General features: G+C 38.4%; 1 protein-coding gene across 3 annotated transcripts; it reads left to right on the forward strand.

The window, feature by feature from the left end:
* Positions 1-304: 304 nt before the first annotated feature.
* LOC113115652 (leukocyte elastase inhibitor-like) lies at positions 305-18,727 on the forward strand. Of its 3 annotated transcripts, XM_026283183.1 has the most exons (8): positions 12,296-12,440; positions 12,553-12,729; positions 16,389-16,526; positions 16,673-16,828; positions 16,929-17,046; positions 17,182-17,324; positions 17,407-17,574; positions 17,867-18,727. In XM_026283183.1, exons 2-8 carry the CDS (start codon positions 12,562-12,564, stop codon positions 18,269-18,271), a joined length of 1,296 nt encoding a protein of 431 aa, XP_026138968.1. In that variant the 5' UTR covers positions 12,296-12,440; positions 12,553-12,561; the 3' UTR covers positions 18,272-18,727. The 3 variants fall into 3 exon arrangements, with proteins under 3 accessions (XP_026138969.1, XP_026138967.1, XP_026138968.1); XM_026283182.1 differs by lacking the exons at positions 12,296-12,440; positions 12,553-12,729 and adding an exon at positions 486-668; XM_026283184.1 differs by lacking the exons at positions 12,296-12,440; positions 12,553-12,729; positions 16,389-16,526; ... (3 more) ...; positions 17,407-17,574; positions 17,867-18,727 and adding exons at positions 305-680; positions 1,429-1,557; positions 1,646-1,763; ... (1 more) ...; positions 2,217-2,384; positions 2,705-3,123.
* Positions 18,728-19,241: the final 514 nt, after the last annotated feature.

Genomic DNA, 19,241 nt, shown 5'->3' on the forward strand with positions numbered 1-19,241 from the left:
TTTTACCAAAAGTGTCTAATCTATGCTGAAAAAAGAGCCAGTCAGATAAAATGAACACAACACTGGCTGTAACAGTGAGGTTGAGCTATAGGCAATATCTGAAACACAGTTCTGTAGGGTAAAGCATAAAACATCACACAAATGGTTTTGTCAGTGTCAGATGTGTATACATTTATGAATAACAGGAACAAGAATTTAATTACAGGGTTTGTAGTTTCAGTCTTCTATGAGGGCTGGATTTACAGTAGATTAAAGCCTGGGCAGGTTTGGTGATGCATCGTTTATTTGAAAGACGCCCAAAAACAGACAATTCATTCACCTCAGACAGAAGGGAAAACTGCTAATTATTCTAGTTACAGCTTTTGTTGAACGCTGTTCGTTATAGGTACTTTTATGCCTGTCATTTAATAGAACAACCAGATTTGAGATTTTTGTGTGCAGCGATGAAGAAGATTTTACTGTTATTTAAACTATTGCTGTTTCTCACTGAGCTTGTGGAAATGGAGCAGTTGTCTGCAGCAAACACACAGTTTTCTCTCAACCTGTTCAAGAAGATCAGTGAAGGAGACGCATCAGGAAATGTGTTCTACTCTCCGATCAGCATCTCCTCGGCTCTGGCCATGGTGTCGCTCGGAGCAAAAGAAAACACAGCGGCGCAGATGTTTAAGGTGATCTCACATTTATGCATTTTTTATGGCCAGTTGTTTTTCCTTTAATCTACATGGCAGAAGTGATTTTTTTTTCGTTCTAATTCTGCATTCATTCAAATGGAATTCATGAATTTGAATGAAAAGCTATTCTTAATTTCATGGAATGCTGCCACATTCTTTACTCTGAGGATAATAATGTGGGATTTTTCCTGTGATAATGAGCTTTGTGTTTGTACAAACAAAACTGTTGTGGTCTCATGTTGCAGTTTCATTGAAAGGTCAGGACACGGAAAAACATGGTCACTCCTGGGTTTCAGATATGACTAAATGCTCAGTCATTCAGTGTCTTTTCAGTTAAATAAATAACAGTATAGTACTAACGTGTGTGGAGTAAATCAGTACGGTGTTTGAATCACTATTTTATGCAATGCATTCACAATAGATGTTAAATTTATCAGTATAGCGAGGTTGCCTATTTTAATTCTACTAAAAAATGCTGTGTAGGTTTTGGGTTTTACCAACCCTGCCAAGCCTGATGTTGTGACTCCAGCATCTCATCAAGCCCAGAAGCCTTCAATGACACAACAAACCCAGAAGTCTGAGCTAACTCCTGAACTCAAGGTTTAGTATGAGTATTTTCATGAATCACTAACCTCATGACTTTATGATTTAATGACAGCCGGATTTGCCAAATTGGTGCATGTCGATTTTAGGCTCATCTAGTTAAACTTGATATTACTGATGCAAACAGAAATCTCCGCCTGATCCGGCTCCTGGACAAAAGACTGAGGACCAAATTCATTCCAGCTTCAACAAGCTCATGAGTGAAGTGAAGAAACCAGGATCCCCGTATGTGTTGAGTCTCGCCAACCGTCTCTACGGAGAGCAATCATACCAGTTTGTGGAGGTAGGACTCAAAGCAAGTAATACAATGATCTGGAAATGCTTCCAACACTAATTTCATTTGCACGCCAAACGATTTCCTATGTTAACAGAAATTCCTTAATGATGCAAAAAGATACTATGAAGCTGGACTGGAGGAGGTGGACTTCAAGAAGAAACCAGACGCTACACGTGTCCACATCAACAAATGGGTGGAGAAAAACACTCAAGGTGAAGACCAGCAATTATTATTTTAGTCTTAGCTATTTCATGTATTTGGCAGCACTATAGATACAGCAGAAATGGCAGTGTTTGGCGACATGGGCTCTTGAATTGAGCTATATAGTTATTTAAAAAAAGATTGAAAGAACGAACCAACCAGTCCAGTTCAAACCAATGCTCAAAGTTGAAAATACACAATTGTATTTTAGGGAAGATCAAGGACTTGCTTCCACAGGGATCCATCGATGCGATGACGAGACTGGTCTTGGTGACCGCCATCTACTTCAAGGGGAACTGGGAGAAGAAATTCCCAAAACAAGCCACCAGAGATGGAAAGTTCAAGATGAACAAGGTGAGATTTCGTGTTCTTATTTTCTTTTTGAAATACAGTAGTTTAAGTTGCTCATGCAGTAAGTCATGAAATCAGAGGAGTTGTGATGTGTCTCCATGAATGCTTTGCAGAATCGAACTAAACCAGTGAAGATGATGAATCAGAACAAAATGTTTCCTCTGGCCTTCATCCCAGAGATGGACAGTCAGGTTCTGGAGCTGCCGTATGTTGGGAAGAATCTCAGTATGTTGATCATCCTTCCTAACGAGATTCAAGATGAAACCACTGGCCTTCAGAAGGTGAGACAGCACAGGTTCTGCTCCAAAAAATGAAGGTTCCAAAAGGGGGTTTTCGCTGCGAAGCCATAGAAGAACCAGCTTGGGTTCCCCAAAGAACATTTCCTTTCTTTCTCAGTGTGAACAACGTTTTAATAATCTAAAGAATCTTTTGTGGAATGAAATGGTTCTATGCATGTTCACAAACCATCAATGCAAATAACCAGATTGAAAGTGGTTTGTTGTTCCAGTATACAGTATGTTAACAGCAAATACATGTGCAGAGTTCTTAGTACTCATGTGGTTTAAAAAAAATATTCATACCATTTGTATGTCTTATCCAGCTTGAAAAGGCACTGAGCTACGAGAAGCTGATGGAGTGGACCAAACCCAGCAAGATGTGTCAACAAGAAGTTGAAGTATCTCTGCCCAGATTCAAGATGGAGGAAACCTATGACATGAAGAGTCTTCTGATCAGCATGGGAATGGAGGATGTTTTTGACGGGAAGAAAGTGAATCTTTCAGGCATGTCACCCAACAATGATCTGGTGGTTTCGAAGGTGATTCATAAAGCCTTTGTTGAAGTAAACGAGGAAGGAACCGAAGCAGCTGCAGCCACCGGTGTTGTCGTCGCCAATCGTTCATTTGCATCAGTGTTTATTGCAGACCATCCATTCCTTTTCTTCATCCGTCATAATCCCTCCAACAGCATTCTGTTTTACGGACGCTTCTGTTCTCCTTGAAGATGGCAATAATGGAGTGACAATTCCTATTGTATGTGTTCCTCTGATAAATAAAGTCTATTAAATAATTGAAAATAATGAATTAGTAATGTCTGTATGCATTAACTTTCACAGCACTAACTTTTACGACAACCAAACAGGCAACAGAATTTAAAACAAATAGGAGATAGATTGGAGCTAAAGGAGATAAATTGCACAGGTGTGCCTTAGGCCTTTTGTGTAGATCTTTGAGTTCATCTAATGAAAAAAGGAGGAAAAAACAAAAGTATTGTGTTTCGAATTTTGTTCAGTGTATATTGAAGTTATTGTCATTAATGGTAACAGAGCCCCCTTCTGGTGAACAGATCCATAATTATATGCAAAAACTTAGTTTTCATGTCTATTGCGGAAGCTTTGAAAGAAAAATAAATAACTAGAAGTGTCCAGGAAATAATTACTCTAATGGCCACTGCATAAGATTTGATCTCAGTTCACTAGCATAATTATATAAAGTGCATAATTATTAGGCTGTATTTATATTACATAATATAATTATATCACATTTATGAACACATGACCTGTTTTACGCAATCAAACATCTGACAAGCCTACACAGTAAAAACTACACAGATCACAATTACTACATGAAGTGTTAATAAGTGTAACTGTAACTAAACTAAAGCTATAATCGGGCCTTAAAAGTTTGGCCCGACAAGTTCTGATTGACAGCTTTTTAAAAAGCCTGAACCCATCTACAGACCGACATTACTCAAATGTGCGCACGCACTCAGCTCTTTTGCTAACTTAGGCTATAGGCCATTGCAAGTTGGAACAAATAAATAAAATTAGTCCCCTGTAACATTGTAACATCTCCGATCCTTAGCTTTACCAATCCTCCCACACACTTCGGGACTCCAGTACCTAATGTTTCAATGGACCAAATTAATTCCAGCTTTAACCAGCTCATGAGTGAACTAAAAAAAGTGAACTACAGTGTCAAAGAGGCAGGTGTGGCTTGCAAACCACTGGTTCCCAACTGCTGAGCTAATCCGTTATTGGGATGCACAGACACCAGGATGATAAATTGCGAATGATACAGTTTAGATTTATCATTCTTTCATTTGACTTCTATGACAGTAGTGAAATGAAGAATGAATCATTCGGTGTATGCTTGGTGGTGTTAAGTGGATAATTATAACAATATCTAATAGAAACATGAATTTATATTTTAGGCTGGACTTTGATGATTAGATTAGGGCGAGGCTTAATTTTTTTTAGAAAGACACCCATAATTACTGATTCATTGGCCTCAGTCACACTAGTAAACCATTTCTACTGATTAATCCAGGTAATGCTTTTGCTGAACTCTGTTTGTTAGAGGTAATTTATATGCAGTTGAGATGGTCTCCCGCTTGACAGGGCTCTTGAGTTGAGCTAACCAATAGAAGTTCTAAGAACATTTTGCTAACATCTAAACACTTTAAAAAACAAGTTTAGGGAACATTCCATTTTATCATTTTGCAAACATCTCAGAACATTTTGAAACACTTAGTAACATTTTAAAAATATTGGACAAATGTCCAATTATGCACGAAAAATAGCATTTTATGGTAAAGTTTTGAAAACATTACTAAACACCATATAACTTTCAACAAATGTTCTATTAATATTTGTTCATAGCATTGAGAGAACCTTGCCAGAACATGCCTAGAACGTTCACTGTTAGAGCTTTAGAGTTTAAAGTTTTTAAATACTTTTAGTGAATTTGTTAGTAGGATTACATTAAGCAACATTTTTGACAATTGAGTTTACATTTCTGTTAGAACCAATGAACCAATGACCAATGCCTAAAGTGGCAAAAGTGTCTCACAAATGTATAACTCTCTTTTAAAAACACTGTGTAAACCCATATCAGTTGAGGTAGTGTGAGAAAAGGATTTAGAACAGGCTGGACTTCATCCTGATTGGCTTATGGTATGGTCCAATATGAGTGAAACATCTCGGAATTGGAGTCACCAACTTATTCATTTTAAAACTATCCATAGAGCTTATGTTATTATAAAAGTCTGTTGCTGATACAATGTTTCGGGAATGTTCTGTAATCAGTCATTTTTGGACGCAAGTTTGTCGGGACTTAGAAGAACTGATTAACTGTAAGGTCACTACGGATCCTTGCCTGTGCTTGCTGAATAATGACTCTTCTTTAAACCTTGGCACAATGGACAAAATGACTCTTTTTTGGGGTTTCACTGCTGCAAAGAAAACAATAATCGCACTTTGGAGGGACACTGAATGGTGGTTACTGAATATGCAACATATAGTTAATATGGAATGCTCTTAATAAAGGTAAACCAAGAATGGTACAGGCCTGGCAAAGAGTTGTAGAATCTGTTTCTGACCTGTTCATTAGGTAGTAAGATGTTTTTCCTTCAAATCATGAAGTACTCATATCTAGGGTATTACTATGTCATGTAAAGTATTCATCTTATTTTTAGGTAGTGCTGACAGAATTCGTCATTCATTTGTCAATTATTTTGTGTGTGTGAGTGTGTGTGTTTTTTTGAAAATCTAATAAAAAAAAAATTATTAAATGGCCTTTTAGTATAATTTTACAGAAAATGCCCACATTTTGCACATGGCATGTGTCTTATTTTTTAAGTATAAGAATAATGTTGATATTAATTTGTGTAGATCAAGATTGAAGCAACTGTTTACTATCATTTTGTTAAAAATATAATCTTCATATGCAAGGGTAAGCATTAAATATCATCTTAAGACATATATTACATTACAAGCTATCGCAAATAATTTTATCTTATTTTTTGGCCATTATAAACATCAGCAAACACAGCACATATTGCATATTTTTACTAATTTGGTGCAAATAAATAAATAATCAGCTGTTTTCCCTTCCTACTATATGAGCCATAAAGTGTCAAATATGATACTCAATTAAAGGTTAAAAAGCTGTATATACAACACACAACCTTTTTTATGCAACCAAAAATTAGTGAAAACTACACAGATCAACATCACTACATAACTGTAACTTATTAAATGTCATTTAGAAAAGCAGTTGTTCTTGGTGTTTGTGGTTATGAAGCTTATTATTTTATTTAGCTTTTTACAAAATAAAAAGAATCACAGAGATGCCTACTTTTACCCTCAACAGCTGATCCATTATTGTTTTGTACAGACATTATGATTAAACATGACTAATTATAATTAATACATTTAGGATTCATCTTTCTTGTATTTGGCTATTATTTCCTCACCAACGCACTCTTAATTTACTGTAAACAAAAAGTAAAATTAAGGATGAATCACTCAATTTAAGTATATCAATAAATGTTACAAACAATAATTTTTATATTTAAAGGAAAGCTGGACTTGGTTTAAAAGCTTTAGCTGTTTTAGGGTGAGGCATCATTTATTAGACTGACACTTTACGGTCAATTCATTCAACACAGACACATTGGGAAACATAATTTCTGCTGATTATTCCAGGTAATGCTTTTATTGAACTCTGTTGAAGGCACTGTTCTCTAAATGGAATGTATATGGTACAGTAATATGCATTATTGATTAAAACAGCACTAACAGAACTAACAGCTTGTGTTATTGATGAATATCTGCACTTATGGAGAGCAGTCTTACCATTTTGTTGAGGTAAGACTCAAAGCAAATAATTTAATGTTATGGAACATTCTGAACTCTAATAGATCACTACGTGCCAAATTTCATAAGCTCCCTCTGCTAGATTTTGGGGGTTTTGGAGACAAATCCTAATGACAAAGAGGAATTAATAATAGTCAGAAGAGGATCTATGACTTCTGGAAGCACCTCCTTTAGGAGCTTAGATGGAGAAGGGTCTAATATACATGTTGTTGGTTTAACAAGTTTATACAATTCTTTATTTCCTATGGTAGAGAATGATTCAAACTGTTCCTCAGGGGACGTATAGTGCACTGTCTAATGTGATACTGTAGCTGATGGCTGAATGGTTACAATTTTATCTCTAATAGTATCGATTTTAGAAGTAAAGTAGTTCATAAAGTCATTACTGCTGTGATGTTGGGCAATGTCAACACTTGTTGATGCTTTATTTATTATATAAATACCTGGGGTTATGTTTGTTTTCTTCTAAAAGAGAGGAAAAGTAATCAGATCTAGCAGTTTTTAATGATTTTCTGTAGGATAGGTTACTTTCCTGCCAAGCAATATGAAATACCTCTAGTTTTGTTTTCCTCCAGCTGTGCTCCATTTTCATGAAAATATATATATAAATTATATATATATATATTATAAAATATATATAAACACACACATTACATACATTTTAGTTTTTAGTTTTGTCTGGTAATTGTTTCGCTCAAGTGGGACCTGCATTAAACTTATTTGAAATGCATTAAATACTTTGTAATGATCATTGTAGAGCAGGGTTATAATCAGTCACTAAAAATAAAAGGAAATAATTTTCCTTATTGGAAATAAAATAAACAAGAACTGAAATAAAATTAAATATAAAAACTTTTTTTCAGGTAGTGCCAAGGCAACATTTCTCATTTTTGTTTAGTTTAAGCTGAAGCAATAAATTAGACATGAAATGAGAAAAACACAAAATTACAAAAACTTTAAGGTTACATAAAACTAACATTTAAAAATGAATAATTTAAAAAAATATATATAACATTATACAAAAATAGCATTCTTTTAGAGCCTTCAATTAGTTGCTTATGATGAGCATTAGTCATTGTAAAGATTTAACTTTTAATTGAGCATTACAAGTTAACTATATCACTAAACACACTACAACAGCTATTGCTATAATCACGCCAAACATTTAACATAGAAATAATTAAACAATAGATTTAGATTCAAAATATGGATGTCTTTCTCAGATGGAACTTTCAACAGTTACACATTGGCTACATTAAAAATAAATATATAACAAATTATTTTTTTAATTATTATTTTGACAACAACACATAGCTCACCTGCAATATGTCTGTATGCATGTCAGTCTTCGAATTAATCTTTTTTGAATGGCAGTTTTCAGTCTCTGTAATTTCACATCATTTGGTGGTCAGGGCACTTGGTGTCGCAAAAACAGCTATGAATCGCATATATTCCACTGCTTTATGTGCATGGATCGCACCTTTGGCAATGTTGTGCGTTTCAGGTATGTGAATCACCCGAAAATCATAGAGCTGTAACCTCAAGACCCAGCTTTCCATTCTTGCACATGGTTTTGAACGATGGCTGTAAATTGCCTCCAATAACTTGTGGTCTGTGACCAGATCAAACTTCTGACCATACACGTATCAGTGTAGTTGTTCACAAGCCCACACCAGTGCAAGTGCCCCGTGCTCTGTTTGTGAATATCTCTGTTCACATTCTGTCAAGCTCCTACTCACATAGCAGACAGGAACCATTCCTTCTACTTTGTCCTGCACTAGTACTGCTCCAGCACCAGCAATGACTTTCGTTGGAGTGTCCTTGTTGAAATAAGCCAGCATTCTGGCTTCAGCCAACTTATCTTTAAGAATTTGAACGATTTCTTTTGCTCAGACCCAAAATGTAATTTGGCATCCTTCCTTGTCAGTGTGCACAGAGGTTCTGAGATACTTGCAAACTAAGGTATTAAACAGCTGCTATAGCCAGCTAAACCAAGAAAACATTTTACTTTTGAAGCATTTTCAGCTTCCCTTGCTTCCACGACTGCTCTCACTCTTTCTGCTGTAGGGCAAATCCCTTTCTCTGACAACAGCATGCCCATAGACACTAACTTGTCCATATTAAGCTGGCACTTCTCTGCATTCAGAGTCAAACAACTCTTTTTCAGGTGCAAGGATTATTATCTCATCGGATATGTTCTCTACTCCTTCAGTGCCAGCTAGAACCGTTGCTATGTCGTGTTGCTACTGCTCACTTGCAGAGGAAACTCCAAATATCAGTCTTTTGTATCTATATATGCCATTGTGAACGGCAAAGATTGTGGTGTATCAAGACTCGGGTCAACTCTAACTTATGGTACCCCCACTTCAGGTCTAGTTTGCTAAATATGGCTGATCCATTCATTCCCTGAAACAGTTCATCAACTGTGGGAATTGGAAACCTCCCACGAATGATTGCAGCTTTTGACCTGCCTCATGTCTAAGCACATCCTTATTTCTGGATTTGCTTTGGGCACAATAACAACTGGGTTTACCCAAGGAGTTGTGCATTAAAATTTCTCAATAATGTCCATGTTAAGGTGTTAATTATTTTTTCTCAACAGCCTGTCTGAGGTGGAACAGAATGCGCCTTAGGGGCTGTGCAACTGGTGTCACTGTGCTGTCTATATGCAAGCTGGTTTGTTTTGTGTTCAATTTGCCTACTCCGCTGAGCAATTAGGCGTATTGTTGTCATATCATGGACTTCAAATCACTGCACTGCTCGATTATCGATTTTAGAAGTAAAGTAGTTCATAAAGTCATTACTGATGTGATGTTGGGCAATGTCAACACTTGTTTATGCTTAATTTATCATATATATATATACCTGATTTTATGTTTGTTATCTTCTAAAACAGACGAAAAGTAATCAGATTTAGCAGTTTTTTAATGATTGTCTGTTGGATAAGTTACTTTCCCACCAAGCAATATGAAATACCTTTAGTTTTGTTTTCCTCCAGCTGTGCTCCATTTACATGAAAAAAAAAAAAAAAAAAAAATATATATATATATATATATATATATATATATATATATATATATATATATATATATATATATATATATATATATTATAAAATATATATAAACACACACATTACATACATTTTAGTTTTTCAGTTTTGTCTGATAATTGGAATTGGTCAGTATTCATCAATTGGTGCTCAGCTTGGGAAGTAGACCCATTTTCATGTGACTTGTCTTGCGTGCTGACTTTTCTGCAAGAGCTGCTGGATAAGGGGCGCACCCATCCACATTCAAAGTATATGAGGTGGCCATCGCGGCGAATCATTCTCTCAAGGCTGGCCATTCAATAGACAGAAACTACTTGGTTATTCAATTTCTGAAGGGTGCGAGGAGACTGAATCCTCCTCACCCTTGGACTGTGCTGTGGCCCTAACAATGCCCCCATTTGAGCCGCTTAGGTCGGCTGACTTGCGGCCCTTATTGCTTAAAACAGCCCTTCTCATTGCATTGGCGTCGGTTAAGCATGTGGGTGACTTACAAGCGCTGTCTCTACTCCCTTTAGAGCATTCTAAACTGTTTAGGCAGTCTGAACAACTCTTTGTTTTGGAGGTTGCCAGAAGGGTCTGCCAAATACCAAGCAAAGACTCACTGGATTGTTGATGCAATAGCTCTGGCTTACGCATTAGAAGGACTGGAATGCCCTATTGGTGTGAGAGCCCACTCCACAAGGGGAATGGCCTCCTCATGGGTGTGGTCCAGGGGAATATCTGTCAGTGAGATCTGTGTGGCCAACGGCTGGTTGTCCCTGTCCACTTTTGCCAGATTCTATAACTTAGACATGCCCGCCCAACATCTGTTTAAACATCCCATGTGGCTAGTGGTTTCTCATGCCCTCAGCTAAGCTTAGGATCCTAATTAGGGCTCTAACACTGGGCTTGCAGAGCAGCATGTAATTGTTGCTTGTAGTGTGGTGTGATTGGATTCGTTCCCATACATAACGAGAGTGAATTTTAGAAAGAGAATGCTTCAGCGAATGAAACGAAAGCGTTTTTGAGTGAACATGTTAAAAGAAATACAGAACCTGTGCTTTTTGGTGAACTGTCAAGGTCCTGAGTTTTACCAGTCTACCCAAACCTGACACAGTGACTCCAGCATCTCATCAACAAGCTCAGAAGCCCCAAATTGCCTGGGTCAAGGGTCAAGGGGTCAACATGGACCATCAATGACACAACAAACTCAGAAGTTTGAGGTAAACTTAAGTATGAGTATTTAGGTGAAACAAAGTCATGGCTTGCAATTACAGCTGTATTTGCTGTAGTCATGCATGTAGTCTTTGTATTTATCTGATTAAATTAGATATTGTTAATGCAAACAGAAATGTCCTGCTCAGCCGACACCTGGACAAAAGACTGAGGACCAAATTCATTACAGTTTCAACAAGCTCATGAGTGAACTGAAGAAACCAGTAGTCCCGTATGTGTTGAGTCTCGCCAACCGTCTCTACGGAGAGTAGTCATACCAGTTTGTGGAGGTAAGACTAAAATACAGCAATTCAAAAAACAATGACATGGCACAATTTCTGATCATCATGGGAATAGAAGTTGCCTTTTACCCTCAGAAGGTGAATATTTCAGGCATATCGCCCAAGAATTACCTGGAGCTTTCGAAGGTGATTAATAAAGCCTTTTCATAAAGCCTGTTGTATATTTGGCAACAATTCTTTTAACCCCCAGTTATGTAGTGTGTGTAGCTTTTCATTTCTAAAAATAGTGTCAAGAATCAAATTGTGAAATAGTGATTCAAGGAACATGAGGAATAATTTTAATGTATTAATTGGTCACCATAGAGTCTTGAGCTTAACCCGATTGAACGTCTTCAGGAAATGCTGGAGTTTAAGTAATTCAATTTCAATAAAAACAATCTACTTGGCACAAAACCAAAGACACACAGATTACGCAAGCCCTACATTATGATGTTTTTTCACACTGGTGTCTTCTTACAGTCAGACCTAGAATAACTCACAGTTCTGACTTAATAACCTTCATTTTGAAGTAAGTATGTTACTTTACAGCCATTCAAATGACCTTATGAAGGCACAGTTTAACCCTCATTGAATTACACCTTTTAACTTTAAACTGTGTCATGTATTTTGTAGTTTTCCCTTTTCAGCTTGATTTTGGTCAGATTTCTCTTCATCAGCTGTGCTTTCAATGTGTTTTTCTTTTACCTATGACATGCCTTAAATTCTCCAAATGTTAAGAGACAACTAGTGACATTTCAGAAATGTTACAGGAACACAGAACTAAAATGTTTCATAAAAAACATTCCATAATGTCAATAAGATCAGATAATTTTGAATGCACATTCTGGTTACTCAAAAAGCATTTGCTCAACAACTATTAGCTGAGAAGGAAAGTCAGTGTTTTTTTTTGTTGACGCAAATTGCTGATCTACAGTGAGATTTTGAAACATTCCCCCTAATACTTTTACACCCCTCCCCTTGACTCCAGTCATCCACATTCATCTCTAACAAACCTTCAGTTTGACAGGAAGGCTGGATTGGGTTTAGAGGCTGGGTTTTGGGGCGAGGCAACATTTATAAGGATGACACCCATAAGATAATTTATTTATCTCCAACACACAGGAAACCTCTTCACATCTGCAGAATACTCTAGGTAAAGTTTTTAACTCACTTATCTGTTTGTTTGAAGTACTTTTATATAGTTTATAGTCTAATATAACTTTATTTGTTATGCTGATAATGCATCTCTTCTCTTTTTTGGTCAGCTCGTGAAAATGGATTCTTTGTCTGCAGCAAACACACAATTCTCTCTAAACCTGTTCAAGAAGATCAGTGAAGGTGACGCATCAGGAAATGTATTCTACTCTCCAATCAGCATCTCCTCGGCTCTGGCCATGGTGTCGCTCGGAGCAAAAGGAAACACAGTGGCGCAGATGTTTAAGGTGATCTCACACAATCTGAATCTCTGCATTTACTTTAATTGAGAGAGAGTTTAGAGAAAGTGAATAGAAACAGAGAGAGAGCAAGACAAGGAAGTGACACAAGCCTTTTGCACAAAATATTTTTAAAGGGACAGCTCACCCAGAAATTAACATTGGTTATTATATACTCATCCTCACCACACTATTGCAGCTTGTGCTTTATATTCCAAATATGCACTATATTTCCAATCTGCAGTTATGGTTTACTGTTCAGTGGACATTATTTGTTAAACATTAACTTGTAAGCAGAACATATGTAAAAAATATTTAATAAACAGGATCTTCATTCTGCTTATCAATGTTGGACTTCTAGGCATTGCAGAAACAAAAAAAAACTGCCAGGTATTTCCACTTATTTAAAGGTAATGAATGAGTGTTGCCTCTCGTGCTCCTCCGTGTCGGGACAGAGAGTCTCTTCTAAGCCCAAAACAGATCTAAGGGCAGTCATTGAAGCAGAGAAGTCCTTGGCCAAGAAGTCCTGAAATGAGGGGTTCAGGGCTTCAGAGGGCAGCCTCTGCTGAGGTAGATTGGGTTACACCTCATCAAATGGTGCCTGTTTCACCTCAGTGCCCTCGGGAAGTCGGTCTGCTAACCCTACAAGAGCTCCAGGATGCAGCGGATTCCAGTGAGCGCTGCTCTCAGTCTTTTCCGATCGCAAGTGTAGCTGAACTGAGAGGCTCGCAGTCGCATAAACAGTCAGATCAAACGAAGCTTACGAATTTCGAGTACTTCCCTTCAGCCTTGGACTCTCATCCCGCACGTTATGAAATGTGTAGATGTGGCTCTGGTTCCTTTGCATTTGCAGGGCATCTGCATTCTGAATTATATCGAAGATTGGTTGATTTTAGCTCAATCAGAGCAGATGGCGGTTTGACATCGAGATGTTGTTATCGCTTACATGGGGACATAGTGTGGGATTCGACCGCGATGCAGGAACATCTGTACCCTGCTGGTATCAAGTCAATTCACACATCAGTTAAAAGAGTCAAAGAAGGCCAGGCACTCACTGTCAATCAGTTTCAGAGATTGTTAGGTCTGATGGCAGCTGCATCCAACCTGATACCTTTTGGCATGCTGTACATGAGACCCCTACAGTGGTGGCTCAAGACTAAGGGATTTTCACCAAGGGGAATCCACTTCAAACTATCAAGGTCAAGCGGCGATGCCTCCGTGTCTTAGACATGTGAAAGAAACCTTGGTTCTTGAATCAGGGCTCGGTGCTGGGAGTTCCTTGTCACCATGTAATGCTAGCGATGGATGCATCCCTGCGGTAATGAGTGGCAACCCTGCCAGCGGTCTGTGGAGAGGTCACCATCTGACATGGCATATCAATTGTCTATAAATGCTAGCTGGTAATCGAGCACTAAAATATTTCCTCCGAGACCTGAGAGGTCACCATGTGTTGGTTCGCACAGACAACATATCGGTGGTCTCTTACATCAACCACCAGGGAGGTCCTTGTACAAGCTGGCACACCAGATCCTTGTATGGTCCCAGGACAAACTCCTCTCATTCAGAGCAGTATATATTTCTAATTATCTCAATGATGAAGCAGATATAGAGAGTATTTGGCAAAGCTCAGGTGGACCTCTTTGCGACTCAAGAGACATTGCAATGTCCCCTCTGGTTCTGGAGAGTACGCCAGGACAGGGTTCGGCTGTTATTATTAGCCCTGTTCTGGCAGGGCCGAATATGGTCAGATCTGGTTTTGCTCCTCTACAACTCTCCGTGTAAGATTCCGATCAGGAGAGATCTACTCTCACAGGTGCAGGGCATGATAATTCACCCTCAACCAGAGGTGTGGAAACTGTGGATATGGCCCCTGAGGGGGCACAGCTCATAGCATCCGGTCTCTCAACCAAGGTTGTTGAGACCATTCTCCAATCCAAAGCTTCCTCAACGAAGAAACTGTATGCCCTGAGGTGGAAGGTGGAAGACACCCCCTAGTTACATGTTTCCTCTGCGGTGCCAAAACCTTCTTATACCCTCAAGTGGGTTATGTTCCAAAAGTTCCCCCTTTGTCACACCACAACCTATAGTGCTGCAGGCCTTTTGCCCTCCTCCCTTTAGGGAGCCTGACCAAGAGAAGCTTAATTGTATGTGTCCAGTTTGAGCACTGGACACGTACGTCCACAGAGCTGCCCTGTGGAGAAAATCAGACCAATTGCTTGTGTGCTATGGTCCCTCCAAGATGGGCTCTCCTACATCTAAGCAGACTCTTAGCCATTGGACAGTTGAGGCTATTAACGACACCTATGAGTCCTCTGGTCTCCCCTCGCACATGGGAGTTAAGGCTCACTCCACACGGGGTATGGTTGCCTCCAAGGCCTTCTTAGCAGATGTGTCCATGCTGGATATCTGCAACACTGTGGGGTGATCCACACCCTCCAATTTCATCAGATTCTATTGTCTAGATATGCAAGCCATGCTGGGCTCTTCTGTTCTCTCATCTTAGCTGTGCTCTTCTGATACACAATAGGCAGGGATTTGGAAGACTGGCGGCTTGGGTACCTCGTTCCCCATAGTGTTTCGACGCAGCTCGAGTTCCTAAAGAGGAACGTCTCAAGGTTCCGTATTTGTAACCATGGTCCCTTGAGGGAACAAGATGCTGCGTCTCGATCCCAAACTCCCAGTACTTGCTGATGCCAGCTGCGCTGCACATGCTTTTATAGCTTCCTGGTCACTTACATCACCCCGCCCGTGATGTAACACTCTTCCATTGGATAGATTACACACGATATACAGAGTCCTTCACTTCATGTTCCCCATAGTGAAGTGACATACAGCCAAGTATGGTGACCCATACTCAGAATTCGTTCTCGGCATTTAACCCATGTAAAGTGCACACACACAGCAGTGAACACACAAAAACCATGAACACATCCTCTGAGAAGTGGGCAGCCATTTATGCTGTGGTGCCTGGGGAGCAGTGGGGGTTCAGTGCCTTGCTCAAGAGCACCTAAGTCGTGGTATTGCCGGCCTGAGACTCAAACCCACAACCCTAGGGTTAGGAGTGAAACTCTTTAACCACTAGGTCACGGCTTCCAGCATTTTGACGCAGCATCTCGTTCCCTCGAGGAACCATGGTTTTTTGACATCATCCATTCCTTGAAATGTCATTACTTGTAGTGCATTTTAAACTTTCTAAAGGGTATTTAAGAAATGGATTCACATCAGATTTTTGAATTTATCAGAATAATGAGAATATATTAATTAACCCTCACAGTCATTCTGTACCAGAGAGGATTTCTTTTTCACAAAAATTCTAATGTCATCACATCTGACCAAAACATACTGGCTTTGCTCTCACATTGTATTAAAATTTCTTATATATTTCTTGTTATGTTATATTATGATGAAAATGTAGATTTCATCTTTTTATCGACTTGTTTTCTTTTAATTAGCACAGGTTTTGCATTTCTTTTTGGAAATGATTGATCGTAGTGCTCATTAATATGTTGTACCTTAGTTTTTGAGTGGACATGTTAAAATAAATACTAAACCTCTACTGTTTGGTGATAATATAGCATAGTGTGAGATTTGCCAACAATTTTTAAAAGACCAGCCCTTTTTGACTGAGGATACTAAGAATTTAATTCTACCATACTAAAACGGTCTAGGTCCTGAGTTTTACCAATCCTCCCAAACCTGACGCAGTGACTCCAGCATCTCATCAACAAGCTCAGAAGCCCCAGATTGCCTGCGGTGTCAAGGATCAACATGGACCTTCAATGACACAACAAACCCAGAAGTTTGAGGTACCTCCTGATTATTATGAGTATTTATTATGAGTATGTGTGTGAAACACTAACCTTGTGACTTGCAATAACAACTGTATTTGCTGTAGTTATGCATGTAGTCTTTGGGTTCATCTGAATAATTTAGATATTGTTGATGCAAACAGAAATGTCCTGCTCAAGCGGCCCCAGGACAAAAGACTGAGGATCAAATTCATTCCAGCTTCAACAAGCTCATGAGTGAACTGAAGAAACCAGGATCCCCGTATGTGTTGACTCTCGCCAACCGTCTCTACGGAGAGCAATCATACCAGTTTGTGGAGGTAGGACTCAATTTAAACTATTACTCCAAGGTTGACTCTGGTATTAAAGACTAAGGTTCTGGAAATGATTGCTAATTTAAATGATTTGCTATCTTAACAGAAATTCCTTAATGATGCAAAAAGATACTATGAAGCTGGACTGGAGGAGGTGGACTTCAAGAAGAAACCAGACGCTACACGTGTCGACATCAACAAATGGGTGGAGAAAAACACTCAAGGTGAAGACTAGCATGAAATTAATCTGAATTTAAAGTGACTCTACACTGTTAAAGACAGATTTTTCATAAATTTATTTGTAGAGCATTAGGTTTCAAAAGAATCTTTGATATACTATTATAATATTTTATTTTTAGGGAAGATCAAGGACTTGCTTCCACAGGGATCCATCGATGCGATGACGAGACTGGTCTTGGTGAACGCCATCTACTTCAAGGGGAACTGGATGGAGAAATTCCCAATGGAAGCCACCAGAGATGGACAGTTCAAGTTGAACAAGGTGAGATTTCATCTTCTTGTTGATTTAATGTAATGAAATTAAATCGGAGGAGTTTTGATGTGTTTGCATTGATGCTCGGCAGACTCAAACTAAACCAGTGAAGATGATGAATCAAAACAAAAAGTTTCCTCTGGCCTTCATCCCAGAGATGGACAGTCAGGTTCTGGAGCTGCCGTATGTTGGGAATAATCTCAGTATGTTGATCATCCTTCCTAACGAGATTCAAGATGAAACCACTGGCCTTCAGAAGGTGAGACAGCACAGGTTCAGCTCCAAAAAGGGGTATTTTCCATCAAAGCCATAGAAGAATCTTCTTTCAGTGAACAGTTCTAAAAAGAACCATTCTTTCTTGGTGTGAAAAACATTTTAATCATCTTAAGAATTTTTTTTTAATTAAAAGGTTCTTTGTGGTAAAAGGTTTTATATCAATGCAAATAACCAGAGTGAATGTGGTTTGTTGTTTCATCAGCAAATACATGTGCAGAGTTCTTAGTATTCATGATGGTTTCAAAAATCATTCAAACCTTTTTTGTCTCATCCAGCTTGAAAAGGCACTGAGCTACGAGAAGCTGATGGAGTGGACAAGACCTGAAGTCATGCATCAACAAAAACTTGAAGTATCTCTACCCAGATTCAAAATGGAGGAAACCTATGACATGAAGAGTCTTCTGATCAGCATGGGAATGGAGGATGTGTTTGACAGGAAGAAGGTGAATCTTTCAGGCATGTCACCCAACAATGATCTGGTGGTTTCGAAGGTGATTCATAAAGCCTTTGTTGAAGTAAACGAGGAAGGAAGCGAAGCAGCTGGAGCCACCGGCGTCGTCATGATGTTGCTTTCTGCGAGGAACCCACAGGTCTTTAACGCAGATCATCCGTTCCTCTTCTTCATCCGTCATAATCCATCCAAGAGCATTCTCTTTTACGGACGCTTCTGCTCTCCGTGATCGAATCCTGCTCCTTGAGACCCTTGCAGCTGATTTAGTTGGTGATCTGGTTAGAATCAGTAGAGGAGACTCTGGACAACTGCTACTAATTGTCATCTTTACTTATAAATGCCAACAGTATCAGAACCTGTTGCAATTTACATGAGAAAGACTTAGATTAAATTAATAGTAATAAAACAAAATATCTATTCAAAGTATGGATATTTTTCTCAGCTTCAGAGATACTTTACAGTGCACATCATAAATGTTGTGACTCTTGATGTATTTTTAATTGAAGACATTAAATGCAGTACAGTTGTCCTGGTCTCACCTATTGATGATAATTCAGATGTTGTGGTTTTGCACGGGTCTCTGAATGTCCTATATGTAATCAAATGCTTCAATTTATATAAACATCAAGCACTTGTGTTGTTTCCTGCATTAAACGAGGATCTATTAAAGTCAAATTATTACAGTAGTGTATATAAAAATTTATATATTGTTTTTATAAAAACCGCTTTCCTCTCTCTCTCTCTCTCTCTCTCTCTTTCTCTCTCTCTCTCTCTCTCTCTCTCTCTCTCTATATATATATATATATATATATTAACGCATTAATTCGAAGAATTATGGAGAATAATAACACGTTACAATTATTAACTCATTTTACGCTTTTGCCCCGCCCCAGACCTATGTAGATCATCTACTATTTTATACAGTGGACTGATGATTAATGAGGCAAAGCAACAACTTACTGCGTGATGGAGCCTAGAAAATGTCCCTAAAATTCAGCATATGGGGGAAAACGTTTGTGTCTCATATTTACATCACATAGTTAAGAAATATAACACAAGCTGTAGGCTAAGTACAATATCACACGAGTTCATATGTGATACACATATTTTTTTTTAATGTTTTGCTCAATTTTGCCAACCAGAAGATAAAGACAAAGCAGAACTGTTAATCTCCGAGCAACCCACAGGGCCATTTCATT

This window comes from Carassius auratus, chromosome 16, assembly GCF_003368295.1.
Source record: "Carassius auratus strain Wakin chromosome 16, ASM336829v1, whole genome shotgun sequence".
Taxonomy (NCBI): Eukaryota; Metazoa; Chordata; class Actinopteri; order Cypriniformes; family Cyprinidae; genus Carassius; species Carassius auratus.